The sequence below is a fragment of the Barbus barbus genome (assembly GCF_936440315.1).
Source record: "Barbus barbus genome assembly, chromosome: 23".
Taxonomy (NCBI): Eukaryota; Metazoa; Chordata; class Actinopteri; order Cypriniformes; family Cyprinidae; genus Barbus; species Barbus barbus.
In genome coordinates, this window is record NC_136751.1 from 15,014,581 (window position 1) to 15,041,558 (window position 26,978).

General features: G+C 37.0%; 1 protein-coding gene across 1 annotated transcript; it reads left to right on the plus strand.

Moving 5' to 3' along the window:
* Nucleotides 1–3,674: 3,674 nt before the first annotated feature.
* On the plus strand, nucleotides 3,675–26,741 carry LOC306843092 (calpain-1 catalytic subunit-like). The gene is made up of 21 exons (XM_079374353.1): nucleotides 3,675–3,990; nucleotides 4,558–4,627; nucleotides 7,058–7,176; nucleotides 10,840–10,973; nucleotides 11,214–11,385; nucleotides 12,147–12,230; nucleotides 12,644–12,729; nucleotides 12,817–12,894; nucleotides 13,599–13,774; nucleotides 14,385–14,644; nucleotides 15,430–15,441; nucleotides 15,539–15,747; nucleotides 15,869–15,905; nucleotides 16,004–16,078; nucleotides 16,184–16,229; nucleotides 18,689–18,750; nucleotides 19,268–19,336; nucleotides 19,641–19,719; nucleotides 19,843–19,959; nucleotides 24,275–24,327; nucleotides 25,654–26,741. Exons 1-21 carry the CDS (start codon nucleotides 3,805–3,807, stop codon nucleotides 25,678–25,680), a joined length of 2,151 nt encoding a protein of 716 aa, XP_079230479.1. The 5' UTR covers nucleotides 3,675–3,804; the 3' UTR covers nucleotides 25,681–26,741.
* The last annotated feature ends 237 nt before the right edge of the window (nucleotides 26,742–26,978 follow it).

Genomic DNA, 26,978 nt, shown 5'->3' on the forward strand with positions numbered 1-26,978 from the left:
TACGGATAGTAGATCATATCAGATGCACATCTGTTGACAATTAAACAGCTGCATATCATTGCATTATTTGGAGGGTTGTGCATGTGCAGATTTTTACGTGCAATAATAATGGAGACCTATGCATTACAGGCCAAGCTTAATAGAGAGATGAACTTATGGTATATTTTTATTACTACTACAATTAATTATTTTAAAAGCCAATTCATTCCTCAAAATACATTTTATAAAGAAATACTACTGAATTCTTCCCACAGGACCATTTCTGGTGTGATAGTATCAGTGAGACGGAGGGAAACGAGGGAGGGAATGGGAAGGTTGTGTGAACAAGATAAACCACAGAAAAGCTCTCTAGTGTTTCTTTATCCTTGTTCCCAAACCTGCATCCAATACCATCCTCCTCCTCCTTCCTCCTTGTGGTAATGTCCCTCCTTTCCTCCGCAAAGACCACAGAGAGAAACCTGAACCCTAAAATTAACCCCCCTGCCGCAGCGATGTGTTAGTGGCCTTGCATGGGAGAGGATGACAACGGTCCAGCTGTCCACAAACAGTCTATGCTGGATGAACAGGTGACAATTCCACAGTGCCATGGTGGGAGCAGCCACAAATACGGGTTTAAACATGACCCATCTCACCACAAAAAAAACAAGGTGATAATCCTGTTACGACTGATACTCCAGAACATTCCCAGTGGCTGTAGTGGAAGTGGTTTGGCATTTTATATGTTCATTTCATTGTGATCATTTCCAAGCAAGTCCACTATGATTTTTCTACAGAACAAGTTCATGCAGCTGTTTTGAGCAGTTTGAAGAAAATGGATTTTAAAGGAACAGTTTACTCAAAAATGCAATCATTACTCAACATCATGAACTAGTACGATATTATATTTTCAGTGGAGACTTTTTAAAATATATTGTTGAAAAACAACAAAAAGAACATAAGATTGGTAACAACACTTGAAAATTTGTGGTGTTACTGTTAATATGTTTGTGGGAACTGAGATAAATTTTTCAGGACTCTTTAATGAATAGAAAGTTTATCTGATATAGAAATGTCTTTATTATCATTTTTGATTCATTGAACGCTTCCGTGCCAAATAAAAGTATTTATTTTTGAATGGTAAATTAGCTATATATAGAAACTGACTTGTAAACTGTGGTAAGACTTCACATAATTCTAGCCCTGGCACAAATGTGGCATAAATAAGGTCAAATTAGGTGACAGGAAACCTGTGCAACACCTCTGCCTTCCCACATACATGCTCTTTCACAAACACACACACATACAAGAATTCTATGCCACTCCTTCATAACCTCCCAAACAAGCTGTATGTGATATTGAGAAAATGGGGATCACACCGCACCTGGTGACCTCTACTCTCACACAATGAGCGAGACTGATGCCGGACAGACAGACCGGTTGAACTAGCCTTTACTCCAAAGAAGAGCTTGCAAGTCTCGTTGTCAGGTTCACAATGCTGTGACCTGCCCTGAGGGATCAACCCATACTTACATGAGTTAACTGACTCGTCCTTCGCTCCACAGAAAATAACACCTTTTCAGTTTCTTGCACAGAATGCAGCATCTAAGAATGTAGACTGGGAAAAGAAGGAAAGAAGAGTAGATGTAAATAAGATGTTTCTACTGAGAGCATTGTGTGACTGTGTTCTTTCTACATATGTATGTGTTTAAATAGAGAGAGGGAGAGTAGTAGGGAGACACAAATGTATAGAGTTAGAGATGGTTAAATAGAGTAAATACTGATAGTAAGTGACGCATTGAGGCAGGATAGTTAAATAGCAAGATACAGAGTAATTGTCTTTCTGTTCTTGACCCCCTGACCTTCCTTCATCCCATTCTAATGCATCCTTGCATTGGGCACCGCACCAGTGCCTGGGAACCGACTGGTGTTAATTGATGCCTGTGAGCAGTTAGGCTCTGGGTTTGGGTTGTGGGAACAGTAGGGGTCGTGGACGTGCCGGGAGTGTGATAATGTTCTGGGCGGGTCAGCGACCTTTGTCGTTACTACATAATCCTCTCTAACTGAAAGACCATATGTAGCCTATACAGAACATGAGCATCAATAACAGAGTTAATCGTGAGCGATTGTTCACAACCGTCTCATTATGAGCTGTGTTTATTTAGCCCCTGTAAGCTTGTCTGAATGTCTTTAGCAAAGCGTGGGCAGCTAGTGAAAGTAAGCCAACGTTTCGAGGTCAGGTGATTTGATTGGTACAAATGTGTATGTTTTTTTTTTTTCTTTTTTATTTAAACATTCATGTTTACCTTCAGCTAACCTTAATATCACTCGTACTTTTGTGACCAAACTTTAGTGTGAGTTTGAAAGTTTCTATATGTGACCCTGGACCACAAAACCAGTCTTAAGTCGCTGGGGTATATTTGTAGCAATAGCCAAAAATACATTGTATGGGTTACAATTATAAATTTTTCTTTCATGCCATTAGGATATTAAGATATTTTGTAAATTTCCAACTGTAAATATATCAAAACTTAATTTCTGGTTAGTAATATGCATTGCTAAGAACTTAATTTGGACAACTTTTAAGGGGATTTTCTCAATATTTCGATTTTTTTTTTTTTTTTTTGCACCCTCAGATTCCAGATTTTCAAATAGTTGTATCTCAGCCAAATATTGTGCTATCCTAACAAACCGCACATCAATGGAAAGCTTTATTCAGCTTTCAGATGATGCATAAATCTGAAATATATAAATATCTGTGTGTATTTTGACGGTTAGTGGAAAGAAGAAAATGGCGTCTGAAAGAGCAGTCGGAATGAATAAATAAAATATAATTATTAATAGTTTTAAATTTATGACTAAATTTATACCCAGAAATATGTACTGTAGTAATTAATAAATATTTTTTAGTTATCTCTAAAACTCACCTGACTGACTGGATAGCGAAGTAGATCGGTACGATATTAGGCCTACTGTTTGTCCAAACTCAAAGAGGTGTGTAAAACGCCATGGTATTAAACATTTAAAACGTTAAAAATAGATATATCTAATCATTAAATTATTGTTTAGTAAAAGTTAAAAATATATATATCTAATCATTAAATTATTGTTTAGTAAAAGTTAAAAATAAATATATCTAATCATTAAATTATTGTTTAATCTACTTTTTATTGGATAATATGTGCAAGCAACGAGCAATTTGACTCTGTTGTGCTTTTTTATAGAAGGGTGTCGTTTAACTTGATTATCCAGGGAGTAAAACATAACTGCTCAGAAATTGTCATTAATGTGTTCCTTTAGAATTACAATCCATAACTGAGAACTAGAACTGAATCTGAGGTGCCATCTAGTGGTGCAAGTGTTGTTTCACACACACACACACACACACACAGCCTAGCAGATGCTCATTTTTGTTTAATTGAAATTCCCTAGTGTAAATATTTCCGAATATATTATATTAAAGGGCGTTAGAGATTCGGAGACACCTATATTATGTATATATATATATTTTCTTTTTTTCCCCCAAAGTATTCATCAATTACTGTTTTGGTATCGAAGCGATACGTTTGCTAATAACAGACAAATAAATTATCTAAATATTAGCAGCAAGACTAATTTACATAAAGTATCAGTCCAGGTAGCCAATTGAAGCTACTCGTATATTAGCATACGTCTCAAGTTTCTACGCCTCCCAGGGGCAGTAAACTAGAGAGGGTGGGAATAGGATGGGATGTGCTGCTGCTCCAAACTTTTGTAAAGTTCAGAAACTTTAGCACAGGCTGTGACAGTACTACCGCATCTGATCCTCTTTGCTGATCTGAAGAAAATATGTCTGAGTTGGGCTCCATTGACAATCCAGTCAAGTTCAAAGATCAAGACTATGATGCCCTGCTGCAGAAGTGCCTCAACTCTGCTGCTCTGTTCTCAGACACGGTGTTTGCAGCGAACCAAAGCTCCCTCGGTATTCCAGTGGATCCTGATCCGAAAAAGGCGGTGAAGTGGCTGCGCCCAAAGGTAACTTAATTTATACATAAAAACTGTAGTTTGATGCCATGATTTTACAGCAAATTTAATTGGTAACAATGTATATTAATATTTATCAACAGTAATTTGGACAACATTTGATCATAAGTTCAAAGAAACATAAAAAATGAAGCAGAAAACTGGAAATTTGTTTCAAAACACTGAAGATTTAAAGGACAGTTCACTCACCCTCATACCATTACAAACCTGTATGAATTTCTTTTGTCTGTTGAACACAAAAGAAGATATTTTGAAGAATGTTGACAACTAAACAGTTCTGGTTCAATGGGAACTGAAACAGTTTAGATATTCTGACAAATATGTCCCTTTTAGTTTCCTAGAAGAAAGAAATGCATACAGGTTTGAAATGACAAGAGGGCGAGTAAATGATGAAAGAATTTTCATTTTCTTGGTGGTTTATTCCTTTAAGACAGACCGAACCTGAACCTATATAGTTCTTGCATGTGTTTTCAGATATCCTCATCAGCTCATCACATGTACTTGCAAATAGTTTTTGGCTCACACCCATCTTTCTTCCCCACCTCTCCCCCTCTTCAGGAAATCACAAGTAATGCTGTCTTTGTTGAGGGCACCATGGGCACCACCGATATCTGCCAGGGCCAGCTGGGTGAGTGTACGCCCATGTTAGCGCACGGTTGTTCATATTTTATGCCAGGATAATGGGATAACGCCTTACTGCACTTCTCAGAAACCAAATCGCCCGAAAGCGCCCTCAAGGCATGAGCGCTATCAGTGAAATATCCGTCTTTGGCAATGCTCCCACTCTTCCTCTCCTTATCATGCAGATGCCCTCCCCCCCATCTTCTTCCACCCAGATCTTCCTCATCATGCTTAATGTACTATCCCAATTCTGCCCCTGTAGCCTCGAGACACTGCACTGATCTCAGAGCCTCCTGCAGAGTCTCTGCTGAGAGATGCAACACGGAGCCGCCGCAGGCCACTCACATCAAAAACATGACAAATGTTCTAGAGACAGGGAGGGATGAAAGAAGAGGGAAGAAGGAGGGAGCGAGAGGTCGGATTGGCATCATCTGTACACCCCTCCCTCTCCCGCCCCCCCATTTCCACCCACCTAAAGAATAACAATTATTGTGCACAGCGGGTATTGTTTTATTGTTTTGCCTTACCCCTCTCGCTCCTTTTCTACATATGGCATTGATTTGGTGTTGATGGAAAGTGTTTTCTTTGATGTGGAGTGTTGGCGAGATATTCAACGTTTACATATGCAGCTGTATTCTATAGTTTAGTGTTTCCCAAACAATTTTTTGTCTTACGTACCCCCAAAGACCCATGAGAAAGGGTCAAGTACCCCTTTGTCAACACCAGACCAGAAATTTGTGCCTTTTCACCTCATATCAACAAGGTATATATCAAGTAAAATCATAATTAAATAAGAGTCAATGAAATGTGAAACATCTTTGTAACAGAAATAAATGTATTATTATTCATTGTGATGCATGTGCCATAGCAAAACCTGTGCCTGTCAGAATCTAAATAATCCCTAAAATTTCATTTTCAGTTTATTCATTTACAGTTTTTTTGTTCCCCAAGTAACATATAACATATATAAACATTTACATATTTGGCAGATGCTTTTATCCAATGCATATTGCATTGCAAAGTTGATTTCCTCAGAAATTAGTCCAACTCACTCATTAGCCACTTTCCCTTTGACTTTTCACCTTTGTAAATTTTAAAAATGGCTTCTATTACAATTAAGATGCCATTTACACCAAAATGGAAATGGAAATCGGAAATGACTTTTAAATGCTGCACCATCCACTGAATCTGCACAAAAGCACTTTCATTTAAATTAAATTGTTGTGTCTTACATTTCGAAAGCTGTACCCTTCAGATGTCGTATTTGTTAGAAGCATATGTCAAAAGTGGAGCACAAAACACCCAAAAAACAAGGAACACTGAAACGTGCACACAAACAAACATGTTCTTGTCCACAGAGACCTTCCATCTCAAGTTTTGAACATTAAAACACATTCTTTATGACTGGCCGCCCAACATGTTTTTGCATTCCATGCTGCTGCTTTTCCATTGTTTGTTTTTACATGCAATCGGACATATTTGACCATTGCATTCCCTCTTTGGCAGAGTCAGAACTTTATGACTGGCTTAATTCTGACTTGTTACATCATGCTAATATTCTTGTGCTTTGTTCACATGAAGCATCAAAACAGTAATTTACTGGTAATGCCACAACTTCTCATTCCAGCAAACTGCCAAAACTGATGATCTTTAAACTGTAATTTATTGTTAATTTTCTGGAAAGGGCTGACTTCCTTTTTGTATCCCCCAAGGATACAATGCAATTTAAGGGGTATCCCTAGATACTTGAGTGGAAATACCAAACAATATCCTTGTCACGGCAATATCTGGCTATATCATTTATTGCGAAATCCAACATTTCTGACTTTCCAGAGTTTTCTTGTCTTGGTAAAACACACATGCAAAAATTGTGGGACTCTTGCATCAAAGCAGGCAGATCTTTGCTTAAATCATGAAGTGTGAATTTGCCACTCAGGATTTGGATGGCCTCTCTAAATAATATATGAACATCGCAACGCATCACTAGAATAACAAACGCATGCAAATAATCTCATTTGAATGGAAATCGACCCAATAATGCCTTATTCTTAGCACTTCAAGCTGAAATTTTAATTATTTGTTTTCAAGTGGCTTTCCACATCAACATATCCAGCCCGTTTTCTTGCGGTCTGAAGATTAATAATTGGACGTACTCCATTGTAAAGCTGTTTGGTGTCATTCCTATGGGAGCTGCCGTGTTAAATATGTATTTTTATGAAGTGTTGTCACGCCGAATCCATTTCTGTTTCCCCCACACGGGGCAAACGAACAGCTGTTACCTGTTACAGAGGAATGTCACTATGCGGGAGACAGACAAGTCTCCTGCTTCTTCAAAGCCTGAATTTCCACTTTATGTTTGAGGCTGTGGTCATATGTCATAAATTTTGATGTAATTGATGTGTTGTGTAACACAGCCTGTCACTGTGTCTTGCTACAGGTAACTGCTGGCTGTTGGCAGCCCTGTCCTGTCTCACCATGCACCCGACTCTGTTTGTGAAAGTGGTTCCATCTGGACAAAGCCTGAGTGAATCCTACACTGGCATCTTTCGTTTTAGGGTAAGGGGGAACAGGAAACCTAGATTAAAACAACAATTATGAGACAATTTATGAGGTTATTCTTTAGAAGTACAATACGTCATGTTTTTCATTCACAATTGCTATTTAATCTTAATATTAGTAAATAAAAGATGCATAGGGAAAGCATAAAAGAGTTTTATAGTCCAAGTGGGGGTCTGTGAGCAAGTCGAATCGTTCCAGAATTGATATCCTCGTTTGAATGTCTTCTGTGTAATTATGCGTCTGAATTTACTTCTAGCTGGAGACGTAGTGCGTCGAAGGGAATACTAATTAGAATCAGTCTTCTTTGACCTTACCATCCCTAACAGCTGAGGCTTTTTCCAGAAACAGCTCCCGTCATCTTCCTTTTGTCCCGATGACATGTACATCTGCATGCCCCTCCCCCTTTAAACACGCACCACATTGGCACAAATTATCATGCTGTAATTCAGTTGTCTGTTTTTCATTCACAGAATAGGAACATTGCGTTTCTGTTTGTTCCCATGTTGTATATTTTTTGCAGACCCCTTCAAAATCAGCTTTAACCCTCTAGCTACTATTCGCTTGGTCCACTAATGATCTGATTAGAACCATGCTGGTCAATTAAAACCAAAGTCTGGAATGACCACACCTCTTAAAATGATCCTGGAGTTGCGAACTCTTATATAGCTGTGCTTGCCTACACAGTTTCCACAATTACTGATAAGAAAAAAACAGATTAGAGCAGAATAGTCTTTATTTTGTCCACCCCTGAGGAATCCTGTCTGCCTTGTAATTTATTAGGAACCAATAGAGAGAGAGAGACACACACACTTAAAAAAGAAAGCTGTGCTTATAGTGGTAGCCTGAAAAAAGAGGCCCACTGTGAGGCTCAAGGCAACATGAAAATAAACTGATTTAGTGAAAGAAGTGAAGGTGGGTGGAGTTTGTTCATCTAATTCTGTCAATCACATCGCAAGTATATACAGAGTGCAAATTACAGGGGGGTTTTAGGGGGAATCTCACCTAGTGTTTTGTCTTTAATGTCTTTAATATAGGGGCTAGTGGTGACAAAAGACAAATTGAGTTCATAAAATTACTGACAGATATTACTGAATGAACTTTCCTTTTAAATAAGTTCTATCACCTTCCTTTTCCGTTAAATACAGCAGCAGAGAGTGGGGTAAGATGTGCAATGTTCACCCAAAAATTCTTTCATGTAACATTCCCATGTCCTTTTCATGTTGTTCCAATCCTATATGACTTTTATGACTATTTTGCGAAACAGAAAGGAAAATATTTTGATAAATGTTGGTAAACAGACAGTTCTGGTTTCCACAGACCAAAAAAAATATTGTGTGAACATGCAGAAAAAGAGAATAAGAAAGAAAGAAAGAAAAAGAAAAATGCATATCATTATGAAAAAAAGAGAGGAAAAATTATTAATGCATAATCCTATTACAAATTGTTATTTTTGCATTATTTGCATATGAAAACTGTTAAAATTATTTTTTTTTTAAGTGAAAAATTCTCAATATACATATTTTTTGCAAGAGAAATAATATCAATATCATATGTTTATTGTATTTTTTGCATTTGGGTGGAGTGCAGTCCTCTTTATTTACCCCATTTTACCCCATCAGTTTATCTAATATACTTTACATCTCTGGTACTGTTTTAGGGAAAATGCTTCATTTAATAATTGTGACCCTGGACCACAAAACCAGTCTTAAGTCGCTGGGGTATATTTGTAGCAATAGCCAAAAATACATTGTATGGGTCAAAATGATAGATTTTTATTTTATGCCAAAAATCATTAGTACATTAAGTAAAGATCATGTTCCATGAAGATATTTAGTCAATTTTCCTTCTGTAAATATATCAAAACTTAATTTTTGATTAGTGATATGCATTGCTAAGAACTTTATTTGGACAACTTTAAAGGCGATTTTCTCAGTATTTCGGTTTCTTTGCACCCTCAGATTCCTGATATTCAAACGGTTGTATCTCGGCCAAATATTGTCCTATCCTAACAAACCTCAATGGAAAGCTTATTTATTCAGCTTTCAGATGATGTATAAATCTCAATTTCGAAAAAATTACCCTTATGACTGGTTTTGTGGTCTAGGGTCACAATTCTTTAGGCTTTAGGCTTGTTTTTATAAGATAAAAACAAACTACCATGTAGAAACCAAAACAAAACTAAACACAAAACAAACAAAACAAAAAACAATCAAAAGAATCAGCCTTTTAGCTGTTTGCTTTCTCATATGCATCTCTCAATTACAGGCTGTTGTATATAATAAGCCCTTTCTAAGTATGTGCTATATATGATAAATAAACCTCACATTTTACTCACCTACTCCTCAGGGTTTATTTTTCTGAAGCTCAAAGTGACGACTGAACCACTGCTAGTGTAATTATTACTGCAATGCTATTTGTTTCAGAGAGTTCAGACTTTGACAAAGCATGCAATAAAACAAGCCACTACAGCTCTCATGGCTTGTGTGCTGTTGTGTGCGTGGTTGTAAACTGAGGGTAAACTTGTGAGATAACAGAAAAGTTAATTAAACAATCAAAACATATTAGCACTGAAGAGCTCTTATGGAAGGTTGCTCAGCGTTATATAATTGTTATGGCGTTCTCATCATATAATAGCTTCTGCCTGCCATAGTGTTACATTCAGAGGCTAAACAGGTATGCACAACATGACTTGACCTGATCCAGGAGGGTTAGAGAGGACAGGAAAGAAAGGAGACACATCAAAAACTGAGTGACAGGAGAGAAATGAGAAGACTGTTGATTGGTGGAACGAATCCTGAAAAGTCTAGGCTTGTTAGTTGTTACTGTAGCCCAAGGACATGGACAGAGACACATGGACATGCACATGGTGCTACCTACAAGCCAACAGGTCCATACCTGCCTGTCTAACATCACATAAAGTCTTTTAACATTTAAGGGGTCATTCATACTATGTTTATTACTTTAATATTATATATAAAAGTGTTTTACACCAAAACAGTGCTGCTGTGCCTTTATGACTCTTAGGTAAATTAAAGTGCACTACCATTCAGAAGTTTGGGTGAGTATGTTTTGTTTGTTTGTTTGTTTTGTTTTTTGAAAGAAATCAGCAAGGATGAATTCAATTGATCAAAAGTGAACATTTGTAATGTTACAAAAGTATATATATTTTAAATAAATGCTGAAAATTGAACATTCTATTCATCAAACAGTGCTGAAAAATTGTATATACTGTTCATGGTCCTTACAAAAATATTAAGCAGCACAACTGTTTTCAACATTAATAATAACAATTAAAAAAAATTCTTGAGCACCAAATCAGCATATTAAAATGATTTCTGAAGGATCATCTGACACTAAAGACTGGAGTAATGACTGATGAAAATTCAGTATGTCATCAAAAGAATAAATTACATATTTTAAATATACTGAATTAGAAAACCTTTATATAAATTTTTTTTTTTACATATTTTCATACAATGTACATCAAGTACACTGACCCCTTTTAAACAGAGGAAATGTACTGGTCAAAATTTAGCAAAACCGTGACATATACAGAACAGTAAAACAGACCACTTTTTTGGGTACATCAACAGCCAAATATGCTTGTATAGAGTAAATGTAACCCTGTTCTTTCTCTATCTGTGTGTGTGTGTGGTGCAGTTCTGGCAGTATGGTGAGTGGGTGGAGGTGGTAGTGGATGACAGGCTGCCTGTGAGAGATGGCTGTCTGCTTTTCAGCTACTCTCGCACCACCAACGAGTTCTGGAGCGCCCTGGTGGAGAAAGCTTATGCCAAGTCAGTTCCAGCATATGTGTCCTTGACTGTGTGGGGGCATGTGACTGTTCATTAGTGACACCTCTCACGTGAAGGCCATTGTTCCTTTGTGTTATTTAAGGACTGATTTTTTTTTTTTTTAAATATGTTGTGAAAAATAATCAGATGCAATTCATATATGTAGAATAATTCATATGAAATCAGTCTAACCAATAGAAGCCAATTAGTAATATCTGTGTATGTGTCTGACTGTTCTTAAAGGCTGATTGGATCTTATGGCAGTCTGAAAGGGGGAATTATCTCAGAAGGAATGGAGGATTTTACGGGGGGCATTGCTTACTCCCTCCCCGTGTCTTCTCGGCCCCCACGGATGCTCTGGAGGGCCATCACTGCTGCCCTGGCTAGGAGCAGCCTGCTCAGCTGCTTCATACATGTATGGACACATATTCACACAGACACAGTGACATACACACATGAACACTACTGTTTAAATGTTTGGAGTCAGTAAGATTTTCTCTCTTTTTTTTTTAAATTTAACGGGAAGTTCTGTCATTAAACTCTAGATGGCGCAAGCTGATGGGTCCCTAATGCAAACTGATGATATTCACAGCGTTAAACTACTTGGCACAAGCTGATTGGTTCATGTTGCATACGCAGCCAATGAGCTTCCTGCTTTACATTTAATCACTGGTTGGCATTTACTTGATCAGTTTTCCTCTGAAACCCTCCACCTCCCCAGCTCCACCTGTATAGCTCTGCTACGGGTTATTATATACGCTACTTAAATAAACAAAATAAAACTGACATGACAGAGGTTTCTAATATGACAAAAGATTTCTATTTCATATAAATTCTGTTTTTTTTTTTACTTTCTATTCACCACTGTTTCCACAAAAATATTAGGCAGCGCAACATTTTTAAACATTGCATATGAGCATATTACAATGGTTTCTGAAGTATCATGTGTCACTGAAGACTAGAGTAATGGTTAAGGTTACAAATTTAGGAATAAATTAAATTATGTATATTATTATAACAGAAATTACTTATGTTAAATTGTAGTAATATTTCACAATATTGTTGTTTCTGTTTTTTTGATCAAACAAATGTGCCCTTGGTGAACATAAAAGACATACAATATAAAATATACATTGTATACATAATAAACACGCATATATTATGTTTTGTGCGCAGGCTGCGAGTGTAAAGGAGATTGGTACTGTGACTTCAGAGGGTCTTATCAAAGGTCATGCATATGCCATCACTGATACAGATAAGGTATGAATATAAAACACACACACACATGATTTCAAAAACATGAACACTGGAAGAAGGAGGGGTACTAAATTATGCATACTTACATGCAACTAATCCTAAACTAAAACCCTATTCCTGATCCTAACACTATAGTAAGTAGTACATGTTCTTAATTAGTATTACTCAGTACTTAAATGTATAATTACACTTAATAAATACACTACACAATAAATACACTTAATAAATGTATATTTACACTTACAGGGATACTGTAAAATGAAGGATTTTTTTGGATTATGAGATTGTTTTCCTTAGACTGAAAGGGTAATAGCTTTTGGCAAGCATCTCTCTGTGTTAGTACCCTTAAGAGCCTAATATACACCCCATAGGTTCTCACATGCTCTGTTTGTGTGTGTGTGTGTGTGTGTGTCTAGGTCCAGAGGGCATCTGAAGAAGTCTTACTGCTGAGGCTGCGTAACCCCTGGGGGTTTGTTGAGTACTGTGGACCCTGGAGTGACAAGTGAGAAAGACCTCAGCAGCTCACTTCTTACTAGAGTTGCATCTCGGGTCTGCTAAAGACCGCACATTTATGTTTGTGTGTGTGCAGGTGTAAAGACTGGGACATTGTAGATAATGCTCAGAAGGCTAGACTTGAGTTGGTGAAAGCTGAAGATGGAGAATTCTGGTAGGTAAATGTATGTTGAACACAATTATTCCAGACACATGTCCATAACTCACAAACAATCAGTATTTTATCTTGGGACATGCACCGAAACTTAATATTTGTAGAAACATTTTATGTCAGGCAAATGGTGAAAGTGGCTCTGCAGCACGCTAAAAATAGAAACAGGCTGCTCATCAACTGGTGATTCCAGTGTAGACAGCACCATTGATTTTTATCATGGGAGTGATCTCCTCACACACACACACACACACATCTTTATCATTATCCCTCGCTATTGTTGAGCACATGCCAAACAGGAATCAGTTAAATGCCAAGAATTATATAACACTGCTAACACCACTACTAATAATAACTGCCACTGCAGTCAGTGCATCCTTTAATAGGCAATTTAGTTAAAGTGATAGTTAACCCAAAAATGAACCCAAACCTGTATAAGCTTTTTTTTTTCGCTGTTGAACTCATAAGAAAATGTTTTGAAGAATGTAACCAAACAGTTGACAGTAACCACTGATTTCCATAGTGCCTAAGCCAATGGCTACCATCAACTGTTTGGTTACCAATATCCGTGCTCGAGAAGAAAGAAACTCCTACAGGTTTGGAACAGCTTGAGGATGAGTAAATGGTGACAACAATTTAATTTTGGGGGTGAACTATCCTTTTAAATCTCCCTGTGTCTGGACTTCATATGCATTTTTGTTTTTTAGGATTGGAATAGAAGACTTTTGTCGGCTGTTTAATACAGTGGAAATGTGCAGTGTGAATCCGGACTCTATGTCAGGGGAGGCGAGCAATGACACGGCCAGCCCGTCCTGGACATTGAGCTCACATCAAGGCACCTGGGTCCCAATGTGTTCTGCAGGGGGCAGCCGACGATACCCCAGTAATTGCATGTTTGTTAACAAATCTGTCTGATTTAGATATAATACTGATTTATATATAATATAATATAATATGGTCACACTTTATTTTAAGGTCCATTAACTAAAAAGTAACTATGACTTTTGCCTCAGTAAACTCCTAAATACTGCTTATTAATAGTTAATAAGGTAGTTGTTAAGTTTAGGTATTGGGTTGTATTAAGGGTGTAGAATATGGTCATGCAGAATAAGACATTAATATGTGCTTTATAAGTACTAATAAACAGCCAATATGCTAGTCATATGCATGCTAATAAGCAACTAGTTAATATAGAATTGGTCCATATACTAAAGTGTTACCTATAATATAATATAATTAATATACAGTTCAAAAGTTTGGGAGCAGTAAGATATTTTTCAGCAACATTCAGTACATTTATGATTTTACAAAAGATTTCCAAAAAAAATTATTAAGCAACTTTTCAACTAGAAAATATAATGCAGTAATAAAGTACAAGTATGGTTATTTCTCAGCCTTATTTATTTGCTCTAAAAATATTTTTACAGTGTAGCTACTTCCTCTGCTTCCTTAAAATGCTTCCTCATCACTTATTCCTCTTTTTCAAACCTTAGGATCTTTTTGGAAAAATCCTCAGTTCCAGATGGTTCTTACTGAGAAAGATGTGGATGGCTATGATTATGGAGAGGAGGAAGAAGGGGAGGAAGGAGATGGAGAAGACGATGAAGTAGGAGTTGTGGTGGCTCCTGTGAGCAAGACTGAGAAACAGGGAGAGAAAAAGAAAAAGTGCACGGTACTGGTGGAGCTTCTCCAGAAGTACCGCAGACAAAAAGATAAAGTCAACTTTCTCTACATTGCATTTCACATCTACAAGGTGAGAGACTACACCCCCTGTTTTCATATTATATAAAACTGAGTGGTGCATTTTAAGCCAGACCTAAAATATAGTATAAAAGTAATGTATTTTTCATACTTTATAATGCAAAGCCATTAAATGAATTATTATTGATGTACAGAGTGATGCATATTACATAATTTTATAAAATGTATATAATAATTTGTTAAAATAATAATAAAAACAAGATTGAAGACTGGAGTAATGTCTACTGAAAATTCATCTTTGCCATCATAGGAGTAAATTACATTTTGAAATATACATCATATGCCATTTTATATTGTAATAATACTTAACAATATTACTGTTTTTTATTGTATTTTGGATTAAATAAATGCAAACTTTGTAAGCACAAGAGGCGTCTTACAAAGACATGCATATTACTAGATTATTAACCATTTATTAGTAGTAATTAAGCACATATTAATGCCTTATTCTACATCCCTAATCCTACCCAATACCTAAACTTAACAACTACCTTACTATTAATAAGCAGTAAATAAGGAACTTTTTGAGGGAAAAGTCATAGTTAATAGTGAATAAGTGTTCCCTATTCTAAAGTGTTACCTTAATATTATATATTTTAATGTGGGAGGGACAAATATACAATTAGCTCAATGTTCATCTTTGTAAATTTAGCTTTTTTATTTGTTTAATGTATAAACAAATGTTTTTTTGTAAATGTAAATGTTTTTTTTTTTCCATTGCAAATTTATTTAGCCCTTTTTTTCTCTCTTGTCTTACCTCTTCATTCTCTTTTTCAGGTTCCCCCTGAGGTGAGCAACTGAATGAATATCAGCTAGTCAGTCTGTAAAATACAGTCTATTGAAATACAAACACATGCACACACTTTCACGTCTTCTCTACGTTTAGCTGCAGGACAAACCAGGATCTCTGGACCAGCAATTCTTCTCCAACAACCGCCCAGTTGCTCGCTCTGGAAAGTACCGTAGCATTAGGAGTGTGTGGCGGAAGGTGCACCTAGAGCCTGGCAGTTATGTCATCCTAGCCTCAACCTACAGGCCCAACCAGCAGGGGGAGTTCTTCCTCCGTGTTTACACCAAAACCGGCAACATACAGGGGTACAAAGAATGAAAAACATCTCATTTCTATCAGTTCTCTGTTGTGATTGTGGCATAGTGCTGTTTGCAGTATGTCTGCCCAGCGGTTAACCATAAAAAAAGTTTCAAATCTGCTTTACAGGTTCCAGGATTTCCCCTGCACCAACAACTACTCTGTGGTAAGACATCCAACTGACTGAAATGAGAAAGAAGAACATGATGATATTAAATATTTATGTTGCTCTCTGTATGTACATGTGTGTTTGTCGTTCCACAGATGGTAATGTCAAAGCCAGTCTTACCTGAGGATCAGTTTAGGGTGCAGAAGTGGTTTGATGAAAAGGCTGGATCAGTAAGTCACATTCTAGAGTGGAAAAGATTTGTGGGCATCTGATGAAAGAAAGCATTGAAGAAAGCAAACATCTCTGAATATGTCTTTATGTTTTTCACTCTCCAGGATGACAGAGTGAATGCTGTGCAGTTTATGAACCTGGTGAATTCAGGTCTGGATCTACACATTTAGCACAAGCTGTCACCACAGTGATTGTTCACAATATTTAAGCAAACATACTTAATGTACCACAAATTGCCACAAGGTGGAAGTATTATGTAGCTTCACTTACAATAAAGTTAAACCAGTGATGAATTCCAGCAGTGTTGCGATACATTCATCTACTTGTATGCATGTAGAAGAAAAACATAAAAAACTAAAGTAAATAAAAACTAGCACTGTATAAATATATGGTTATATAATAAAATTGTTTATATAAAACAATTATTTACACTCACAACATTAACATCCATATCAGTGGCCTAAATTTTATATTTACATGGAATGGATCACCATAATACATGACCCACTAATACATTTGTTTCATACTAAGTATAGTTGAAATCTATTACCTTATTTACTGAAATATCACTCGAGACTGATATAAAAATTATAATTAAACTTCATTTGGAGTACTACTTGTGCACAATGCACATTTCTTAACATTAAGCCTAAAATGTGTTTTAATGTCACTATTGATGAGGATTGTATGATCTTTGAATAATATCAGTCTTTAAAAGCAAGCTATTTAAAGTTTGCCTGAAATATACAGTGCATTAAGAAAGTATTCAGACCCCCTTCACTTTTTTCCATTTTGTTATGTTGCAGCCTGATACTACAATTGTTTAAATTATTTTTTTTTTCTCCTTAATCTACACTCTGTACCTCATAATGACAAAGTGAAAACAGAATTTTAGAAATGTCTGTAAATTTATTAAAAAGAATAAACTGAAATATGCAACAACACTTAAAATTTAGCTCAGGTGCCTCCCATTTCTCTTGATCATTGCTGAGATGTTTCTACACCTTGATTGGAGTCCACCTATGGTAAATTAAATTGATTGGACAAGATTTGGAAAGGCACACACATCTCTATAAAAGACCTCACAGTTGACAATTAATATTAAGAGCTAAAACCAAGCCATGAAGTCAAAGGAACTGCCTGCAGAGCTCAGAGACAGGTTTGTATCGAGGCACAGATCTGGTGAAGGCTACAAAAAATTTCTGCTGCACTGAAGATTCCCAAGAGCGCAGCGGCTTCCATAAATCTCAAATGGAAGAAGTTTGGCACAACCAGGGCTCTTCCAAGAGCTGGTCGCCCAGTCAAACTGAGCAATTGATGGAGAAGGGCCTTATCTAGACTGGTGACCAAGAACCTGATGGTCACTCTAGTTGAGCTCCATGATCATATATGCAGATGGGAGAAATCTACAGAAGGACAAACATCACTGCAACACTCCACCGATCTGGGCTTTATGGCAGCGTGGCAGAGACTTAATCGTCTCCTCAGTGAAGACACATGAAAACACACTTGGAATTTGCAAACCAGCACCTAAAGGACCCTCAGACTCTGAGAAACAAGATTCTCTGGTCTGATGAACCTCAATTCTAAGCATAATTTTTTATGGAAACCAGCTCTGCTCATCACCTGCAGAGTACCATCGCAAAAGTAAAGTGTGCTGGTAACACACGGTTTTTCAGCGGCAGGGACTGGGAGACTGGTCAGAGTTGAGGGAAAGCTGAACGGAGCAAAGTACAGAGATATCCTCAATGAAAACCTGTTCCACAGTGCTCAGGACCGCAGACTGGGCCGAAGGTTCACCTTCCAACAGGACAATGACCCTAAGCACACAGCCAAGGCAATACATGAGTGGCTTAGGGGCAACTCTGTGAATGTCCTAGAGTGGCCCAGCCAGAGCCCTGACTTGAACCCTATCGAACATCTCTGGATAGACCTGAAAATGGCTGTCCACCGATGGTCCCCATCCAACCTGACTAAGCTTGAGAGGATTTGCAAACAAGAATGGCAGAAAATCCGCCAATCCAGGTGTGCAAAGCTTGCGACTTAAGGCTGTAATTGCTGCCGAAGGTGCTTCAACTAAGTACTGAGTAAAGGTTCTGAATACTTATGTAAATGTGAGGTTTCCGTTTTTCTTTTTCATACATTTTACAGATGTTTTTAAAATTCTGTTTTCACTTTGTCATTATGAGGTACGGAGCATAGATTAATAATAAGAAAAAAAAAAAGAATTTAAACAAATGTAGTATCAGGTTGCAACATAACAAAATTGAAAAAAGTGAAGGGGGTCTGAATACTTTCTGAATGCACTGTACTTGCAATAGTTCCACTTTAGCATAATCAAATATACTTAAATATATCTTTAGTTGGACTTCAGCACTACTTCCACACAATTTAAGTGCATTAAGAACAAAATTTGTAAAAAAAAAAAAAAAAATGTATACCAGTTTAGTTTACCAAAATTACAATTGCAGGGTATTTATATTTACTACATAAATCTGTAAATGTATTTGTAGTATATTTAACATTAAATAAATGTATTTCAAATACATTTTAGTATATTTATTTTTCATTACGGAGGTTTCACTTGTTTGTAATTAATTGTTTTTTAGTGTTGGAAAAAGACTATGAACTTCCACTGGAGACCTGCAGACAGCTCATCTTTGGGGAAGATGTATCCTTCTTCCACGTAGTGATATTTTTAAGAAATTAATATTTTTATTCAGCAAGGATGCATTAAATTGATCAAAAGTGGCAGTAAAGACTGTTAAATTGTACTAAAAAAATCTCAAATACACGATGTTCTAACTTTTTATTTAACAAATAATTCCAAAAAAGGTGTATCACAGTTTCCACAAAATATTAAGCAGTTTTCAACATTAATAATAAAAAAGTTTCCTGAGCAGCAAATCAGCATATATAAAAGATTTTTGAAAGATCGTGTGACGCTGAAAAATTAAGTAATTGCCATCACTGGACTAAATGACATTTGAACATATATTAAAGATAGAACACAGTTATTTTAAATGGTAATATTTCATCACAATATTACACTTTTTACTGTATTTTTTATCAAATTAATGCAGCCTTGATGAGATATTTAAACAGCAGCATACTATTTTACTTAAAAAAATAAATACATGTATATTTTTCTTCCATTCTTGTTTGATATTCTTAACGGTTGTGTGTAGACTGGTGGCAGAGGCCGTCTGAGCAGAGCTCAAGCAGAGAAGCTGCTCACCTCCCTACGCAATCTGCAGGTATCTTAGTTCTCATGCGTGAAAAGGTCACTCTCAGCTTTGGCACAGTGTTAGAAAGAGCAGTGAGGACACTGAGCTGTGACAATTATCAGGTTGTGTTAGGTTACATGGCGCTCGTCTTGCACAGACCAAAAGACCTTGAAATGTTGTTGCTGTTGTTGTTTATCCTGTTTATGAACTCATTTGCCTTAGTGCTCTATGCCAGTGTCGTATCGGAGCTAAATCCCAAACTCTGGCTTCCTTTCAAAAAAACATGGAGAAATTACTGCTTGATATTACAATTTAAGATTCTTTTTCTCCGCAGTCTATCTTTTTTCAGTTTGATGAGGATTCGTCAGGAACTATGAGTCCGTTTGAACTCACTTTGGCTCTGAATGCTGCAGGTGATCACATACATACACAAACACCACACCCTGTGTTAATATACAAAGGGAAATTTACAGTCTCTACACTCCTCTGCAGCATTCACATTCGCTCCTCCTCCTTCTGTCTGTTTCTGCCCTCAGGTGTGGAGTGTGACAATGTTGTGGTACAGTTGTTGTGGGAGAGGTTTGGCGCTGGTGAACAATACCTGCCTTTCTATGGCTTTGTGTCTTGTGTTGCCAGACTGCAGGTGCTCTTTGGTAAGTCCATGACCAGAGACTTCTTCCTATCCATTTTGCAACACTATCCTCATTTTGTAACGCAGAAGTAAGCAATTTTCTGTGAATGTGCAAGACTTCTGAATCATTAGCCACTATCGGTTCTAAATAACTAGAGGAATAACAAAGCATCCAAACTTTCATTCTTCATCAGCAGTTGAAAAAAACACATAGATCTTCTTTTCCTTATTGAGCATCAGGACAAATTTGTTTCTGGAATGATTCCTAATTTGAAATGCAGAATACACTATTGATCAGAGGTTTGGGGTCATTTTTTGTTTAAGAAAGAAAGCTTTTGTTCAGCAGGGATGCATTAAACTGATCAAAAGATTTGATTTATATTTCAAATAAATGCTGTTCATTTGAACTTTCTATACTTCAAAGAAATCTGTATCGGTTCCACAAAATATTAAGCAGCACAATTGTTTTTAGCATTTATAATGAGAAGAAGAAATGATAATGAGAAGAAATGTTTCTTGAGCACCAAATATGCATTGAAGACTCCAGACACTGAAGACTGGAGTAATGGCTGCTGAAAATTCAGCTTTGCCATCATAGGTAGAAATTACATTTTAAAATCTATTCAAATAGAAAACAGTTCTTTTAAATTGCAATAATATTTCACAATATTACTGTTTTACTGCATTTCAAAACAAAATAATTGTGGCCTTGGTGAGTATAAGAGGCTTCTTTTAAAAGCATTTTAAAAAACTTACCAACCCCAAACTTTTGAAGGGTATTGTGTTTCTATTTATAATATACACTGAACAAAATTATAAACGCAGCACTTTTGTTTTTGCCCCCATTTTTCATGAGCTGAGCTCAAGATCTAAGACTTTTTCTATGTGCACAAAAGGCCTATTTCTCTCAAATATTGTTCACAAATCTGTCTAAATCTGTGTTAGTGAGCACTTCTCCTTTGCCGAGATGATCCACCTCAGAGGTGTGGCATATCAAGATGCTGATTAGACAGCATGATTATTGCACAGGTGTGCCTTAGGCTGGCCACAATACAAGGCCACTCTAAAATGTGCAGTTTTACTGTATTGGGGGGGTCCGAAAACCAGTCAGTATCTGGTGTGACCACCATTTTCCTCACGCAGTGCAACACATCTCCTTCGCATAGAGTTGATCAGGTTGTCCACTCCTCTTCAATGGCAGTGCAAAGTTGCTGGATATTGGCAGGAACTGGAACACGCTGTTGTATACGCCAATCCAGAGCATCCCAAACATACTCAATGGGTGACATATACGGTGAGTATGCTGGCCATGCAAGAACTAGGATGTTTTCAGCTTCCAGGAATTGTGTACAGATCCTTGCAACATGGGGCCGTGCATTATCATGCTGCAACATGAGGTGATGGTCGTGGATGAATAGCACAACAATGGGCCTCAGGGGGCCTCAGGATTTCGTCACAGTATCTCTGTGCATTCAAAATGCCATCAATAAAATGCACCTGTGTTCGTTGTCCATAACATACGCCTGCCCATACCATAACCCCACCGCCACCATGGGCCACTCGATCCACAACGTTGACATCAGCAAACCGTTCACCCACACGACGCCATACACGCTGTCTGCCATCTGCCCTGTACAGTGAAAACCAGGATTCATCCGTGAAGAGAACATCTCTCCAAAGTGCCAGACAGTTTCTGACAGTTTGTGCAGAAATTCTTTGGTTATGCAAACCGATTGTTGCAGCAGCTGTCCGGGTGGCTGGTCTCAGACGATCTTGGAAGTGAATATGCTGGACGTGGAGGTCCTGGGCTGGTGTGGTTACACGTGGTCTGTGGTTGTGAGGCCGGTTGGATGTACTGCCAAATTCTCTGAAACGCCTTTGGAAACGGCTTATGGTAGAGAAATGAACTTTCAATTCACGGGCAACAGCTCTGGTAGACATTCCTGCAGTCAGCATGCTAATTGCACATTCTCTCAAAATTTGCGACATCTGTGGCATTGTGCTGTGTGATAAAACTGCACATTTTAGAGTGGCCTTTTATTGTGGCCAGCCTAAGGTACACCTGTGCAATAATCATGCTGTCAAATCAGCATCTTGTTATGCCACACCTGTGAGGTGGATGGATTATCTCGGCAAAGGAGAAGTGCTCACTAACACAGATTTAGACAGATTTGTGAACAATATTTGAGGGAAATAGGCCTTTTGTGTACACAGAAAAAGTCTTAGATCTTTGAGTTCAGCTCATGAAAAATGGGGGCAAAAACAAAAGTGTTGCGTCTATAATTTTGTTCAGTGTATATAAACTCAGTGGTCACTATTAGGTACAGTTGCTTAAAGAAATGGTTATCCCAAAAATAAAAATTATGTCATTAATCATTTTAACGATATACTTAGTGGGCCTTGAATGTGGTTGTTCCGTTGCAGTCAGAAAGCTCTCGGATTTCAACAAAAATAGCTCAATTTGTGTTCTGAAGATGAACGAAGGTCTTACAGGTTTGGAGCGACATGAGGGTGAGTAATAATGACAGAATTTTCATTTTTGGGTGAACTATCACTTTAATATCCAAACAGCCAAACATGTGCAGCAATCCAATGCATAAATCATTCAAACCAACAATCGGAATGAGGAAGAAACACAATCTAAGTGACTTTGACCATAAAATGATTGTTAGTGCGAGACACAATTTATCAGAATCTGCTGATCTCCTGGCATTTTTGTGCACTACAGTCTGTAGAATCTGCAGAGAATGGTGTAAAAAGCACAAAAACAACCATTGAGTGGCAATGCTGTGGATAAAAATGCCTTGTTATTCAGAGAGGTCAGAGGGGAATGACCAGACAGGTTCAAATGGATAGGAAGGTGACAGTAACTGAAATAACCAGGCGTTACAGCAGCACTTTGCAGAAGAGCTCCTCGAAACACACAGCATGTCAGATGTGGCAGTGGATGTGCTACAGCTGCAGCAGACCACGGGTTCCACTCCTGTCAGCCAAAAATAGGACACTGAGGCTACAGTGGGCACAAACTCCCCAAAACTTGTCAGTCAGTAGAAGACTGGAAAAACATTGCTTCGTCTAAAGAGTCCATTCCTTCTGTGACATGCAGATGAAGGGGTCAGAGTTTCTTGTAGACAGTGTGAATCCATGGATCCATCCTGCCATTAAGTGGGACGTCCAGGCCTAGAATCTCTGAGCATCTTGTTGAACCCATGTTATGATAAATTAGGCCATTGTGAGGAAATAAAAACCACACAAAATTTAACATTTTAAAGGAATAGTTTACCCAAAAATGAAAATTTGCTGAAAATGTACTCACCCTCATGCCATCCAAGATGTAGATGGTTCTTTATTGGAGCTGATTTGGAGAAATTTAGCATTGCATCACTTGCCCACCAGTGGATCCTCTGCAGTGAATGGGTGCCGTCAGAATGAGAGTCCAAACAGCTGATAAAAACATCACAATAATACACAAGTCATCCACACAGTTCCAGTGCATTAATGAAGCTTGAAGTTTTTGTTATAAACAAAACCGTCAAGATGTTTTTAACTTCAAAAACCATTGCTTCCTGCTAAAATATGAGACCACATCTATAATATTGTTTTCTCCCATAAAAAAGTCTGAATAAGGGAAGAAAAATGCACAGATCAAGCACAGTTTATTAGTGAAAACGGTCCAAAACAGTTTTAAACATATATATACGGTATATAGGTACATTTTTATGTGAGAGGACAACAGGGTTTTTCACTGGAGAAAGTGTTATGTATTTTGGCCATAACTAAGTGATGGAAACACACACACCTTTTCACATTAATTGATCAACTAGAGTTGTGTGAATTACTTGTGGATTATGGTGATGCTTTTATCAGCTGTTTGGACTTTGATGTAATGCTAAATTTCTTCACATTTGTTCCAATCTACATCTACATTTTGAATGACATTTTTGGGTGAACTATTCTTTTAAGCACTGGAAAGCTGCTCTTTATATCACACACAAGCAAATGTTAATGCAAAAACACTACCCATGCTATCAATTACAATTCCTGAGTTACTCATTATTGGAAAGGTTTACCTTTTAAAGTGTCCACTGATTATATGTAGCCAGTTTGTTATATATTATTTTTGTAAAATTGTATTTATGTTATGCCCATTTACATATGGTTATCACAATCTGATTCTAGTGTGAAGGTAAATATAATTCTGTAGCGCTGCATCTCATCATGCTGTTTATTGGCGTGCCTAAACACCGTTGAGATGTTCATGACGTCATTAGCATAGATGTGAGAGTCTGTAAACATGTTAATTGGAAGAATTCAGCTTGCCGATTGTTTCTCCTCAGATCTTTTTGAGTCGGAGACCAATCCAGAGGTGAAGGACAAGGGCATCAACGCTGTAAGGGCATCATTCTTGTTTGTCAAAATCTGCTCATTTCTTTCAATCTCTTCCACAGCCATCTCTGAACACCCTCTGACTAATGTTAAAATAATTAAAATATCACTGCATGTCCAGCTATAGTCAAGAGAAATTTGATATAGCCTAAATGTACTCCACAAAAAAAGAGTGTCGTTTTAAAGTGTCACACGATCCTTCAGAAATCATTCTAATATGCTGATTTGCTGTAATGTTATCAAGAAACATTTTTATTATTATCAGTATTTAAAACAGTTGAGTACATTTTTTCAGGATTCTTTGATGAATAGAAATATCCAAAGGTCAGCATTTATCTGAAATAAAAAGCTTTTCTAACATACACTATACCATTCAAAAGCTTGGAGTCAGTATAATTTTTTGTTTGGGTAATTAGAAAGGATGCTTTAAATTGATCAAAAGTCATGATAAAGACATTTATAATATTACAAAAGATTTCTATTTCAGATGAATGCTGTTCTTCTGAACTTTCTATTCATCAAAGAAACCTGAACAAAATTCAGCTGTTTTCAACATAATAATAATAATAATGAATGTTTTTTGAGCAGCAAATCAGAATGATTTCTGAAGGTTCATGTGACCGGAGTAATGATGCTAAAAATTCAGCTTTGAAATCACAGGAATAAATTACATTGTAAAATACATTTAAATAGAAAACAGTTCTTTTAAAATTTCAAAATTGTACTGCTTTTGCTGTACCTTGGATCAAATAATGCAGGCTTGGTGAGCAGAAGAGACGTCTTTAAAAACATTAAAAATCTTACTGTTCAAAAACATTTGACTAGTAGTGTATATTAATAACATTAAAATAAATCATAAATAATTAGCTAAATAAATAAATACAAATTTAAAAGCCACACAAATACCTATTTCAATTTCCTCAATACCTAGAAAGGGTTTGAATGGTGACATTTAAAGGGATATTTTGACCAAAAATGAAAATCCTGTCGTCATTTACTCACTCTCATGTCATTTCAAAGCTGTATAACTTTCTTTTATCTTTGTAACACAAAAGACAATATTTTGAGAAATGTTTTGTACATGAAAGTAAGTGGTAACCAAAAGGATTTGATTATCAACATTTTTCAAAATATCTGTTATGTTCCATAGAAGAAAGACATAAAGTCATACACATTTGGATCAACATAAGTGTAAATAAAGGATGAAATTGAGATTTTTGGGAGAACTGTCCCTTTACGGTTTCTATACCATGTATGTATAATATAAACATATATTTATTAATAATGTGCACAGCACGTTTCCTAAATTATTTCTCTGGTCTTTGTGCAGTGGCTGCTCAAGCTGTTGGCTGTGTGAGCCTGTCCAGACCCGACACCTCAGCGGGACAGACCTGCTAGGCCAAGTCTACTCTGACGTCATCCACCTGGGTCTACGTTTCCTTCATCTCCTCCTCTTCTATCTCATTTGTGATCTGCGGACCTTTGCCCTGCAGTTGCTTCCACCCACTCATCACTCCATCAGTTGGGATCTATGACCATGTAGGTCATTACTGCCTGGAAACAAAACAGACGTTTGCATTTCACCCCACTCGCCCCACCCTAACACAATGTGTGTGTGTCTGCATTCATAATAATCAAAACATTTGAATATTTTAATAGAAATATTTTACTTGTAAATGAGCACTCTCTCATCATTTACTCACTCTCATGTCATTTCAAACCCAAATGACTTTATTTCTTCTGTGGAGCATAAAAGAAGATATTTAGCAGGATGTCCAAGCTGCTCTTTTACCATATGCAATGAAAGTGAATGGAGAGGAACAATTGTGAACACCATTCACTTTCATTGTTAGAGAAGCTTGGACATTCTTCTAAATATCTTCTTATATGTTACAAAGAAAAAAGAAAGTCATATGCATTTGTAAAGAAGGTAAATGATGAACAGGTGACCAATCTATATTTAAAAAAAAAAACATTTTAGCACTTTTATCCATTTCATTAGCAAAGCTGTCAATTTAATGTGAATTTAGTGTGAATTAGCACCAGAAAATATTGATATGCGATTGATCAAAATATCATGTTATTAACTGGATTGAAATTTTGAGTCACTGATTGCTCTAATTATTAGTGAGGCTTTATACAGTCATTGCTGTTTTTATATATTTTAAGTCATATCTGCTTTCATATGCTTTTAGAAGTCGAGCAGGACTGTTAATGCATTTAAAGCAGGGGCTCGTTATTATGGTCGTGCTTGTAACAAGGAGCCTAATTGCATATTTTTTCATTCATACAGCATGAGTCGTACTTCCTCCTCTACTTTTTCCCCTCTTAAGAACATTTATGTATCTCCGCTTAATGTCTTTAAAAGTTGAGAACGTTTTTTGCTTCCAAATATAAAAGCACAAGTCATAATCTTTCATCACGGGGCATTTCTATATTAAATGTTTTCTGTGCGTATACCTACACCTCCACACACACACACACACACACACACACACAATCTCACACACACACACACACACAATCTCACACACACATTGTTCGGGAGCGAGATAGTAGCTGTGGGTATTAAAAGCGATGTCTCAGCAGCCCTGCACGCACCGGCTCTATTCTTGTCGCTCTGACGCCACGCACAGCGTCATCACGCCATCGCTC

Excerpts from the sequence above, each read along its gene's own strand:
- LOC306843092 (XM_079374353.1), top strand. The coding sequence starts at position 3,805 with ATGTCTGAGTTGGGCTCCATTGACAATCCAGTCAAGTTCAAAGATCAA. Across the intron at positions 11,386-12,146 it reads TGCTCAGCTGCTTCATACAT|GCTGCGAGTGTAAAGGAGAT; the intron begins GTATGGACACAT and ends TTTTGTGCGCAG. Across the intron at positions 13,775-14,384 it reads GGGCAGCCGACGATACCCCA|GATCTTTTTGGAAAAATCCT; the intron begins GTAATTGCATGT and ends TTCAAACCTTAG.